The 12,559-nt window shown below is 45.0% G+C and overlaps 2 protein-coding genes across 5 annotated transcripts in view; one reads left to right on the top strand and one right to left on the bottom strand.

Moving 5' to 3' along the window:
* The window catches only part of LOC112432493 (NACHT, LRR and PYD domains-containing protein 12-like), a 773,783-nt gene that overhangs the window by 505,757 nt on the left and 255,467 nt on the right, over positions 1-12,559 (top strand). The gene's annotated exons all lie outside the window — the stretch shown is intronic.
* Positions 1-12,559, bottom strand: part of LOC143416885 (protein NLRC3-like) — a 127,189-nt gene that overhangs the window by 11,775 nt on the left and 102,855 nt on the right. For 3 of the 4 annotated variants that reach the window (XM_076882534.1, XM_076882536.1, XM_076882535.1), the window contains exons 7-8: positions 6,834-7,010; positions 5,552-5,728 (exon numbers count right to left, since the gene is read on the bottom strand). In XM_076882534.1, coding sequence (XP_076738649.1) covers positions 5,552-5,728; positions 6,834-7,010 — 354 coding nt within the window. Of the gene's footprint in view, positions 1-5,551; positions 5,729-6,115; positions 6,690-6,833; positions 7,011-12,559 lie in introns of those variants that run through there. The other variant, XM_076882537.1, reaches the window with a different exon arrangement.

Below are 12,559 nucleotides of genomic sequence, written 5' to 3'. Positions count from 1 at the left end.
TCAGAGAGAACCATAATATTGCCAGTTGCTGTGAAGTTCCTCGGCCTAGCCCCGACAGATGAGGCTCTGGCCCTCCAAACCATCAGACAGGATGTCCTGCAGCTGCATGGGGGAAGCATATCATTGGAGGTGTCCACTAAAGCTAAGCTGAAGGTGAGGCATCAAATACTAAATGCATTCACAGCAGAACAACTGGCTCTGGCAGAGCAATCTTGCCCAGTGGAAACACTTAAAAGGAAGTACAGTCACCTACAAAGACTTCCCCTCACAGGTTTCAGCAAGGTGAAACCTATAATCCTGATTAGATCAGATCACCCGCACGTTATCACTCCAGTATGCCCGGTGATTCGTGGACCACTTGGAGGGCCAGTAGCAGTCTGCATGGAGCTGGGGTGGGCGCTGCAGGGACCTGCCAAGAGTCTTCCACATCCAGTGGCTGGACAGGCATGCTTGCACTCATCATTCCTCCCACAGACATCAGAGCTCTCCAAAGATGTTGAGCTTGATGTACTCCCGTTTAGGAATGAAAAGGAGGTCACCAGGTCAAAGGAGGACCAGCAGGCAATCGACATCCTTGAATCAGGGACAGTCCGAGTACAGGTGGAGGGAGTCCACCGATATGCTACTCCCTTGCTTCGCCGCACAGAGTTTCCTCAGGTGAAGGCACCTGAAGAGGCTGTCATGGCTCTTCTGAGAGCCAATGAGCGTAGCTACGCAAGGACCCCAGCAGAGCACAGACATACAGCGAAGAGATCAAAAAGCTGGAGAAGGTGGGCTATGTAGTAAAGTTCACTGCGGAGGAGGTGCATGGTTCCACTGAATCCTGGTACATTCCACACCATCTTGTGCATCACAACAACAAAGCCCGCCTAGTCTTCAACTGCTCCTTCCTGTACCAGCAAACTGCCCTTAATGACCTCCTGCTGCCAGGGCCCACGCTTAGCCCTTCACTCCTTAGTGTGTTAATCCGATTCTGCCAGCATGCTGTGGCCATAAGCGGTGACATAAAGGCCATGTTTCATCAGGTGCGCCTGTTTCCCGAAGATGAGCCTCTGCTCTGCTTTCTTTGGAGGGATGGACAACAGGAGCACCCACCTGATGTGTATGAATGGCGAGTGTTAACATTTGGTACGACCTGCAGCCCCTGCTGTGCCACTTACGCTTTACAGCGGCATGTGCGAGACCACCGTGAGGGGAATGAAGATGTGTATGAGTCCGTCCACACAGTTTTTTATGTGGACAATTGTCTCCAGTTTCTTCCGACTCCCTGCCAAGCTAAACAGCTACTGGACAAAATGAGACAGCTACTGACCAGGGGAGGATTTAAGATATGGCAGTGGGCTAGTCATGTGCCAGAGGTGGTGTCCCATCTGCCTACTGCTGCCCGTTCTGACAGCTGTGAGCTCTGGCTGACCTTTAACCAAGCTGATCCACAAGAGTCAATGCTTGGTTTACGTTGGCATTGACCCACCGATACCTTGGGGTACAAGCATCGCCTAGTCTCCTACGCAATACCAACTCTGCGCAATGTGTACAAGGTGCTTGCCAGCCAATATGACCCTCTAGGGTTTATCATCCCCTATACCACTAGAGGGAAGATTCTCATACAATCGATGTGGCAAAAGGAGATGGGCTGGGATGAACCTATCACTGGTGTCCTTCGTGCCACCTGGGCAGAATGGGAAAAGGAGCTACTGTACCTGCCAAACATTACCTTACAGAGGTGTTATGTGCCACCGGCTACAGACTCTCCGAGTTGCACCTTTGAGCTGCAAGTGTTCTGTGATGCCTCTGAGAAAGGGCATGGATCTGTAGCTTATCTGAGGACCACAGATTGCCACGGACAGGTCCCCACTTCATTCCTGTTGGCCAGATCCCGAGTCGCTCCTCGGAAGAGATTGTCCATGCCTCGTCTCGAGCTCAGTGCTACTCTCACTGGAGCGCAGCTGAGCTTACCCTACCACTGCAGAATACCATCCTGTGGACTGACACTACTACTGTGCTGAGTTGGTTGCAGTCAGATTCCTGCCGGTACAAGGTCTTTGTCGGGACTCGAATTTCTGAAATCCAGGAGCTCACCAGTTCTCATCAGTGGAGGTATGTCACGTCAGCAGAAAACCCGGATGATGACATCACCAATGGGAGGGAACTCTGTAGTCTTTTGCCAGCCAGCCGTTGGGCTCAGGGCCCCAAGTTCTTGCAACAAAGTTCGGCACACTGGCCCTACCAACCTACTGGTGGGGGTGAAACTACGGATGAGCTGCGCAAGGGGATGCTATGTGGGCTTGTCACAGTGGCACTGTCTCTTACTCCAGACCCTGGCAACTTCACATCTTGGGAGGAGCTTGTGAAAGCTACTTACCATGCGCGTCACGGGGCGGCTTCTCCTCCAATGACCGCCTCTGATCGTGTGGAAGCAGAGATAGCCATTTTGAAGTCAGCTCAGTATGACAGTTTTCCAGAGGAGGTGATGGCTCTGGTGAAGGGACGGACTTTGGCCCTAAATAGTCGACTTTGTTCGCTCTGCCCTGAGTACGATACGGTTACTGGCCTGATAAGGGTTGGAGGACGCCTGAGACATGCCGAAGGTCTGGACTCACACCATACACCCAATTGTGCTACCTCCCGAAAACCCGGTAACTAAGCTCCTTGTCCAACACTTCGACATGATTCTGTTGCACCCTGGTCCAGAGCGCGTCTTTGCAGAGATACGGTGCACTTATTGAATCATTAGAGGACGACAAGTAATACGGATATATCAAAGACAATGTGCAGAGTGCCAGAAATGGCGGGGGAGGCCTGCTTCCACCAAAATGGCTGATTTGCTGGCAGCGAGACCCTGGATCCACAAACCTGCTTTCTGGTCAACGGGAGTTGACTGCTTTGGTCCCTACGCCATCAAGATAGGCCGGAGGCATGAGAAGCGTTGGGGCATAATCTTTAAGTGCCTAACCACCCAATGTGTACACCTGGATTTGCTGCCAAGCCTGGACTCAAACGCTTTCCTCATGGCCGTGCGAAGATTCGTCTCTCGTCGGGGTACCCCATTCGAGATATGGTCAGATCAGGGCACTAATTTCAGAGGGGGTGCTCGAGAGTTACAGGAAGCTTTCTCCAGCATGACGCCCATTCTTCAGGCACAACTGGCAAAGCAGAGTATAACATTTCATTGTAATCCACAGAGGTGCAAGTAAAGGATCATACTTACATACGACCAGTTGTTAAGCTGGTCACCCTGCCGTGGATGCCAGAGGAAGAGACCTCCGCATAGTACAACACAGACTTGTTGCAATGATTTGTATTTGTTGCACAAATACAGGGGCGGCTGTAGAAAAGCCTGTGTTAGTGTGAACTACATTACCCAGCAGCCTCTGGGCAGTGATGGGATTCATGGGACTTCTGAGCTAGATGGTCTTCGTTCGTTCCTGGGCTAATGATTGAGGAGAGAGCTGCTGGGAAGGGAAGCGAATAGCCCATCCTGTATTTGTTGGGGATGGTGTGCGTCACATAAACGTGAGTTAATGTTCCATGCTTAAGATGTTTACCCTGCTACTTGGGTGTATTGGATTTAGTTACCTTTAGCACATGTGATAGTTAGCGATAGCAATGGCAGCCCAGTTATTTGATTGTTTGGGCTTGTTACAGCTTTGTTTGTTCCCTCTGCCACGAGTAGGGAGCTGACTGTTTACTAAGCGCATCAGTTTAAATAGGTCATCTCTTGTGTTGGAGTGCCCTCTTGTGGCGCCTTTTGGGTAGTGCCTTAGTAAATGTGAACTCTGCAAGAAGTTTTATCAGACTGGTTTGTAGTGGAGTAATTTGTTGCCAGTTTCCTGAATCTTTAATCCGTATTCATGTTGTAATGTATACCCTGTTCTTAATCATAGAAACCACAACATATCACCCCTCCAAATCCTCCTACTGTATGCCATACCTCCCTGTACCATCCATCTGACCACCAATAAACTCCACCTGCGGTAATCTAATCCCTGTATGTCAGCCTCTCCTTCTGACCGAGGATAGTTGCTATTGCAGCACCACCCAGCATTAAACTGACGTACACCATTCTGTACAGTGTGAGCTTGAAATCATTCAGTGTTTCATCATCTGTTCAGAGCTGAAGAAGGTTCAGAATGTAGAAGTTTAGAAAATGGAAACTCCAAACAGCTGAAGCCAACAGGAAGCAGCCTCAAACAAACACAACAAGAGAAAAAATTCTGAATGTTTCACATTAAAGTCGTACATTTATCATAAAAACAGGACAAAGACTTGAAAAAGTCCTGTTTTTCCTTCCAGGAACCACAAGGCTTCACTTTTAAAGGTGAAGTGTGAAAGAAATGGACATGTTTGAAGTCCAACACCTTTTTCCAGTCACATTATTAAAGCAGACAAACTAGAAGCTCATTTTAATTCCAACAAGTCATCTTCTGACGTGGACTAACAACACTGGTCTCTATGTGCAGCTGGCTGTGAGACCAGTGCTCAGGGACCATCTACAAAGTGCAACACTGAAAGAACATCACACACTAATTTTCTTCCAGCACTTTCACACAAACATCTACTGACATTATTGTCATCAAACTCTGTGGATCCTTTATTGCAAATTCAAATGGGATCAAATGGTCAGACAAAAGAGGGTTATGAGGAAATATGATGAAATGTTGTGTAATAGCAGCAAATTAAATGGTAAATAAATGGTAAATGGCCTGTATTTATATAGCGCTTTACTAGTCCCTAAGGACCCTGAATCGCTTTACATATCCAGTCATCCACGCATTCACACACACACTCACACTCTGGTGATTAGTTATTGAATCATTTTCCTCAGAAAAAACAAAATGATTGACAAACTTGTTTTTACAAACTCAGTGTTGGACTTGGATCAGCAGGAGAAGCTGATGTTTGAAGGCATTTGAGTCTCGCTGTATGAGAGTCCAGTTATTACTCAATATTTATGGATGATGTTCTTTCAGAGTTGCACTTTGTAGATGCTCCCTGAGCCTCACAGCCAGCTGCACATGGACCAGCTGACATTACCCAGCATTAGAGGCGGCTGTAAAAAAATGGATTTTCCTATTTAAATGGTTTTAATTTGAATAAAGCGATGTTGATTCATTCAATCCTTTTAATATAAATGTATTTTGCCAGAATCTCAGGTTAAAGGTCGCAAAAGTATTTCAACAACAACCAAACAGATAAAACAGTAAATGAGAGCAGCTAAACACACAAAGATGGAAACTCAGAGCGTGGATTGTTCACTCGACGGCACGTACACAGACACGCCGTCGGGGCTGGAAGTGGACAGCTCACAGATCCTGAAGCTGCAGGTTTCATCTGTCTCCAACCAAAACTGACTGAACCAGCAGCAAAAGAATATCCAAACTATGCTTTAGGTTTGATGAACATCGTCATGAATTCTCTCTGACTTTAACGTTTACTTCCTGCACAGCTCTCTCTCTCTCTCAGTGTACTTCAAGAACAGTTTACCTTCAAAAACCTACAACCAACTTTCACATCATATTCATCTCAGCACAACTAAAACATGCTCACTGACCTCAGAGTTTCAAGTCCACATCCTGGACTCTCCAGGAAACCACACAGATGCTTCACTCCTGAATCCTGCAGCTTGTTGTTGGAGCTCAGCTCCAGCTCTCTCAGATGGGAGGGGTTGGACTTCAGCGCTGCAGCCAGATAATCACAGCTGATCTCTGACAAACCACAGTTCTCCAATCTGAATAAAGAATGAAAGATGTAAGTTTATTAGACAAAGTGTGAGCTTGAAATAATTCACTGTTTCATCATCCTTTAAGAGCTGAAGAAGGTTCAGAATGTAGAAGTTTAGAAAATGGAAACTCCAAACAGCTGAAGCCAACAGGAAGCAGCTTCAAACAAACACAACACGAGAAAAAACTCTGACGGAAGTAAACGTCAAAGTCATGAATTCTCTCTGCCTTTGACGTTTACTTCCTGCACAGCTCTCTCTCTCTCCCAGTGTACTTCAAGAACAGTTTACCTTCAAAAATCTGTTTCCTGCATTATTCACTGCTTATTACGCACCAGTCTGCTGTTGTGTTCACTGCTGTCGGCCTCCGAAAACAAATCCTCATTTCTGCTGTTCAATACTGAAGAAATTTAAACCTTTTAAAATGATGACAGATTACAAACTCTCAGCTGTGTCTGTAATCAAACCTCTGTAACTTTGCTTCACTTCAGCAGCATCAGCTCATGTTCACATGTTGATTCATGGTTTGCTTCAGTTTTTGATGGACTGCAGAATATTTTGAAGGTTATCTGCTATAAAAAGCCAGAACAGGAAAATCTGCTTCATGTGTTTCTGTTTGATCCTCAGTGACTTTGACACAAAGGCCTCTGCTGTGATGATCACACCTCTGATCAAGTCTCACAGTGTCAGCTTTGTTTTTATACATATGGATATGTGCTGATAAATGATCAGAATTATAATATTTCCCACTGTCTGCTGTGTGCTGTGACCTTTGACCTGCTAAAGACAGTCAGCTGTGGATTATTCATTGTTGTGTCTGATACTTAGAACTGTGAGGAAGAAGCTACACAGTTAATCAGGGTCCCCTCTCTCTGAATCAGGAAAGGTGGGCAGGCCACGTGTGGGCCGCGGGCCATACGTTGAGTCTCACTGTTTGAAATGTGAACATTGTTCTGCTGCAGTCAATGGACTAAACCAGAGAAGAAGAAAACAGACTTTACCATGAAGATCCTCAGTGTGGATCAGCATAATATCAGCCTGATGTCTGCAGTTTAGTGTCAGCACAACTTTCACATCATATTCATCTCAGCACAACTAAAACATGCTGACTGACCTCAGAGTTTCAAGTCCACATCCTGGACTCTCCAGGAAACCACACAGATGCTTCACTCCTGAATCCTGCAGCTTGTTGTTGTCACTCAGGTCCAGCTCTCTCAGATGGGAGGGCTTGGACTTCAGTGCTGCTGCCAGATAATCACAGCTGATCTTTGGCAAATCACAGTCGATCAATCTGTATAAAGAATGAAAGATGTAAGTTTATTAGACAAAGTGTGAGCTTGAAATCATTCAGTGTTTCATCATCTGTTCAGAGCTGAAGAAGGTTCAGAATGTAGAAGTTTAGAAAATGGAAACTCCAAACAGCTGAAGCCAACAGGAAGCAGCTTCAAACAAACACAACAAGAGAAAAAACTCTGAATGTTTCACATTAAAGTCGTACATTTATCATAAAAACAGGACAAAGACTTGAAAAAGTCCTGTTTTTCCTTCCAAGAACCACAAGGCTTCACTTTTAAAGGTGAAGTGTGAAAGAAATGGACGTATTTGAAGTCCAACATCTTTTTCCAGTCACATTATTAAAGCAGACAAACTACAAGCTCATTTTCATTCCAACAAGTCATCTTCTGACGTGGACTAACAACACTGGTCTCTATGTGCAGCTGGCTGTGAGACCAGTGCTCAGGGAGCGTCTACAAAGTGCAACACTGAAAGAACATCACACACTAATTTTCTTCCAGCACTTTCACACAAACATCCACTGACATTATTGTCACCAAACTCTGTGGATGCTTTATTGCAAATTCAAATGGGATCAAATGGTCAGACAAAAGAGGGTTATGAGGAAATATGATGAAATGTTGTGTAATAGCAGCAAGTTATTGAATCATTTTCCTCAAAAACCAAACAAAATGATTGACAAACATGTTTTTACAAACTTAGTGTTGGACTTGGTTCAGCAGGATAAGCTGATGTTTAAAGGCATTTGAGTCTCGCTGTATGAGAGTCCAGTTATTACTCAATATTTATGGATGATGTTCTTTCAGTGTTGCACTTTGTAGACGCTCCCTGAGCCTCACAGCCAGCTGCACATGGACCAGCTGACATTACCCAGCATTAGAGGCGGGTGTAAAAAAATGGATTTTCCTATTTAAATGGTTTGAATTTGAATAAAGCGATGTTGATTCATTCAATCCTGAATCGATTTTTAATATAAATGTATTTTGCCAGAATCTCAGGTTAAAGCTCCCAAAAGTATTTCAACAACAATCAAACAGATAAAACAGTAAATGAGAGCAGCTCAACACACAAAGATGGAAACACAGAGCGTGGATCGTTCACTCGACGGCACATACACGGACACGCCGTCGGGGCTGAAAGTGGACAGCTCACAGATCCTGAAGCTGCAGGTTTCATCTGTCTCCAACCAAAACTGGCTGAACCAGCAGCTAAAGAAGATCCAAACTACGCTTTACGTTTGCTAATAATAATAATAATAATACATTTTATTTATGAGCGCCTTTCAAGTCACCCAAGGACACTTTACAATAGGATAAAACACTTAGTAAAACAATGGCAAAATAAGAACAATAAAACAAAAGCACAAGATAAAACTAACAAACAGTGGATTCACAGTGAATATGCAAATTTAAACAGATGAGTTTTGAGTTGGGATTTAAACTGGGGGAGAGAACCAATGTTTCTAATTTCTGGGGTTAGAGAGCTCCACAGCCTGGGAGCAGAGCAGCTGAAAGCTCTGCTTCCCATGGTGGTGAGGCGGAAGGAAGGTACAGCAAGCTGGATAGAAGAAGAAGATCAAAGTGAACGGGCAGAACAGTAGTGGTTATCAGGTCAGAAAGGTAAGGAGGAGCGAGGTTATGAATGGCCTTGAAGGTGAGCAGAAGAAGTTTGAAAATTATCCGGAATTTCACAGAGAGGCAGTGAAGTTCCTGAAGAACAGGGGTGATGTGCTGGTAGGAGGGGTTCTAGTGATAATGCGAGCAGCAGAGTTCTGAACCAGTTGAAGCTTATGGAGGGATTTTTGGGGGAGACCATTCAAAAGAGAATTGCAGTAGTCAATACGGGAGGTAACAAGACTGTGGACAAGAATGGACGTAGAGTGGGTGGAAAGAGAAGGACGTAATCTGTTAATATTGCGTAGATGGAAGTAGGCAGAACGGGTGAGATTATTGATGTGAGATTTATAGGAAAGTGAACTGTCTAGGATGACACCAAGGCTCTTAACCTGAGGAGAAGGGAAAACTGTGGAGTTATTGATGGTGAGTGAGAAATGGTTCGCCTTCAAAAGGTTGGATTTGGTGCCAATAAGGAGGATCTCAGTTTTATCCAGACTGAGCTTTAGAAAATTAGAGATAAACCAGGATTTTAGCTCGGATAGACATTCTGAAAGGGAGAAAGGTGGGAGGGAGGAATCAGGTCTGCAAGAGAGATATAACTGGGTGTCATCAGCAAAACAGTGAAACTTGAGATCAACTTTGCGGAAAATGGTACCTAGAGGGAGGATGTATATTATAAAGAGAAGAGGGCCTAAAACTGAGCCTTGGGGTACACCAGAGGTGACGGGGAATAGACGAGAGCGGAATGATCTTAGTTGAATAAACTGGGAACGGTCGAGGAGATATGATTGAAACCAGGCGAGGGGTGTGTCAGAGATGCCGAGAGAGGAAAGTCTGCTTAGAAGTACAGAGTGAGAAATGGTGTCGAAGGCTGAGCTCAGATTTAAAAGGACGAGAATGGTGAGAAGACCAGAGTCAGCTCCGATTAGAAGATCGTTAGTGACTTTAAGTAAAGCAGTTTCTGTACTGTGACATGAGCGAAAACCAGATTGAAATCTCTCGTAGATATTATGATTAACCAGGTGTACATGAAGTTGAGCTGCAACCACTTTTTCAAGTATCTTAGAAATGAGGGGTAAATTGGAAATCGGACGGAGGTTGTTAAAGTTGTTAGGATCTAAAGAAGTTTTTTCAGTATAGGAGTGACTAGAGCAGTCTTCAATAAGGAGGGAACGATACTGGTGGTGAGAGAAGAGTGAATGATAGCAGAAATGAGTGGGAGTAAAGAAGAGAGGCAGGATTTCACAAGCCCCGTGGGCATAGGGTCAAGATGACATGTGGCAGGCTTTGATTTACATATGAACTCGGAAATATCAGATAAATCAGGAAGATGAAAAGTGGAAAATGGCTCAAAAAGGAGAAAAGGTTCTCGAGAGGGCGTAGACACAACATTTGATCTGAGTTGCTGGTGGATGTTATTGATTTTCGTAGTCCAGAACAGCATCAAGGAGTTGCAGGTTTCAGAGGAATAGAAGTGTGGCGGTAAAGCATTGGGAGGTTGAATTACACTGAACAAAAATATAAACGCAACACTTTTGTTTTTGCTCCCATTCCCCATGGGATGGACGTAGAGACCTAAAATTCATTCCAGATACACAATATAACCATCCCTCCCAAACAGTGGTCACAAGTCAGTCCAAATGTGTGGTAGTGGGCACATCTGCTATATTGAGATAATCCATCCCACCTCACAGGTGTGCCACATCAGGATGCTGATCTGACATCATGAGTAGTGCACAGGTGTACCTCAGACTGCCCACAACAAAAGGCCACCCTGGAATGTGCAGTTTTGTCTTACAGCAAAATGCCACAGATGCCACAAGCAATGAGGGAGCGTGCAATTGGCATGCTGACAGCAGGAATGTCAACCAGATCTGTCGCCCGTGCATTGAATGTTCATTTCTCAACCATAAGCCGTCTCCACAGGCGTTTCAGAGAATATGGCAGAACATCCAACCGGCCTCACAACCGCAGACCTCGTGTAACCACACCAGCCCAGGACCTCCACATCCAGCAGGTTCACCTCCAAGATCGTCTGAGACCAGCCACCCAGACAGCTGCTGGAACAATTGGTTTGCACAACCAAACAATTTCTGCACAAACTGTCTGAAACCGTCTCAGGGACGCTCAACTGCATGCCCGTCGTCCTCATCGGGGTCTTGACCTGACTCCAGCTCGTCGCCGTAACAGACTTGTGTGGGCAAATGCTCACATTCGATGGCGTCTGGCACGTTGGAGAGGTGTGCGCTTCACGGATGAATCGTGGTTCACATTGTACAGGGCAGATGGCAGCTGAGAATGTCCCAGTTCTTGCATGGCCAGCATACTCACCGGACATGTCACCCATTGAGCATGTTCGGGATGTGCTTGACCGGCGTATACGACAGCGTGTACCAGTTCCCACGAATATCCAACAACCTCACACAGCCATTGCAGTGGAGTGGACCAACATTCCACAGGCCACAATTGACAATCTGATAGACTCCATGCGACGATGTGTTGCACTGCATGAGGCAAATGGTGGTCACACCAGATACTGACCGGTTCTGGGTCCCCAGACCCCCAATAGCGCAAAAAACTGCACATTCCAGGGTGGCCTTTTGTTGTGGGCAGTCTGAGGTACACCTGTGCACTACTCATGATGTCAGATCAGCATCCTGATGTGGCACACCTGTGAGGTGGGATGGATTATCTCAATATAGCAGATGTGCCCACTACCACACATTTGGACTGACTTGTGACCACTGTTTGGGAGGGATGGTTATATTGTGTATCTGGAATGAATTTTAGGTCTCTACGTCCATCCCATGGGGAATGGGAGCAAAAACAAAAGTGTTGCGTTTATATTTTTGTTCAGTGTAGTTTGTTAAGAACTGAAAACAGAGTCCTTGCAATCCTCATAAGAACTGATAATACCAGAGTAGAAGCTTTGTTTGGCCTTGTTGATGGAGTCTTTATACTGAAGTACGTAGTATTTATAGATTTCTGAATCAACAGTTAAACCAGATTTCTTATATTTACGCTCTAGCTGCCAAGCTTTGGCCTTCAGAGCTCGGAGGTCAGAGGTAAACCAGGGAGCAGAGCGAGCGAAGGAAACAGAGTGGGTTTTTACAGGAGCCAGAGAATCAAGGACAGTGCGTAGACAATTATTATAATATAACAACAAATCATCAGGAGTGGAATAGAAGTCAGGAATCTGAACATTGTCCAAACTGGTAGTGAGAATGTCCATATCAATGTTCTTGATGTTGCGGAACAAGATGAGACGGGTTGGCTGGGTAGAAGAGCAGCAGAGAGTGTGTCACGGCGGGGTGCGCCGGTGTGAGGAAAGAGGTAGACCCAGATGCAGACACGGTGGAGACAAAACGTAGTTTCAAAAATAAAGCGAGCCTTTATCTGCTGATTGCAGAAGAAAAAACAAGGAACTAGGGAAGCTAAGGAGGCTATGAACGCTGCATTAACAAAAAGGCTGTGACACTCAGTGAAAAACTATGACAAACTGTGAACACTGAATAAACTAGAAAACACAGAGAAACAATGGAGTAAACCTATGAAAACTGTGGTGAGGTTAACAGACGATCTGACACTGACTGAGAACACACATACTAAATACACATAAGGAATGAGCAAAGGAAGTAGAATCACATGGGGAAAACAGCTGACAACAATTAACATAATGACAGGACACGTGAAACTAAACATAATAAACACAAAACTCTTTCAAAATAAACAGAAAATAAAAGGAAATCCAGACATGACTTGAACTTGACAAACAAAGAAAACTTAGACATGAAACATAGCAGAATGTAACTACATAAACCGAAATGAAACTAGACTAAAAAGAATAACAAAACACCAAGAAACTCAGAGTACTGGGTCACATGACCCAGGGCCATGACAGAGTGAGGTTAAATGAAAGGAGGAAGTG

Source organism: Maylandia zebra, linkage group LG3, assembly GCF_041146795.1.
Source record: "Maylandia zebra isolate NMK-2024a linkage group LG3, Mzebra_GT3a, whole genome shotgun sequence".
Lineage (NCBI taxonomy): Eukaryota > Metazoa > Chordata > Actinopteri > Cichliformes > Cichlidae > Maylandia > Maylandia zebra.
This window is presented reverse-complemented; position numbering and strand designations above follow the sequence as displayed.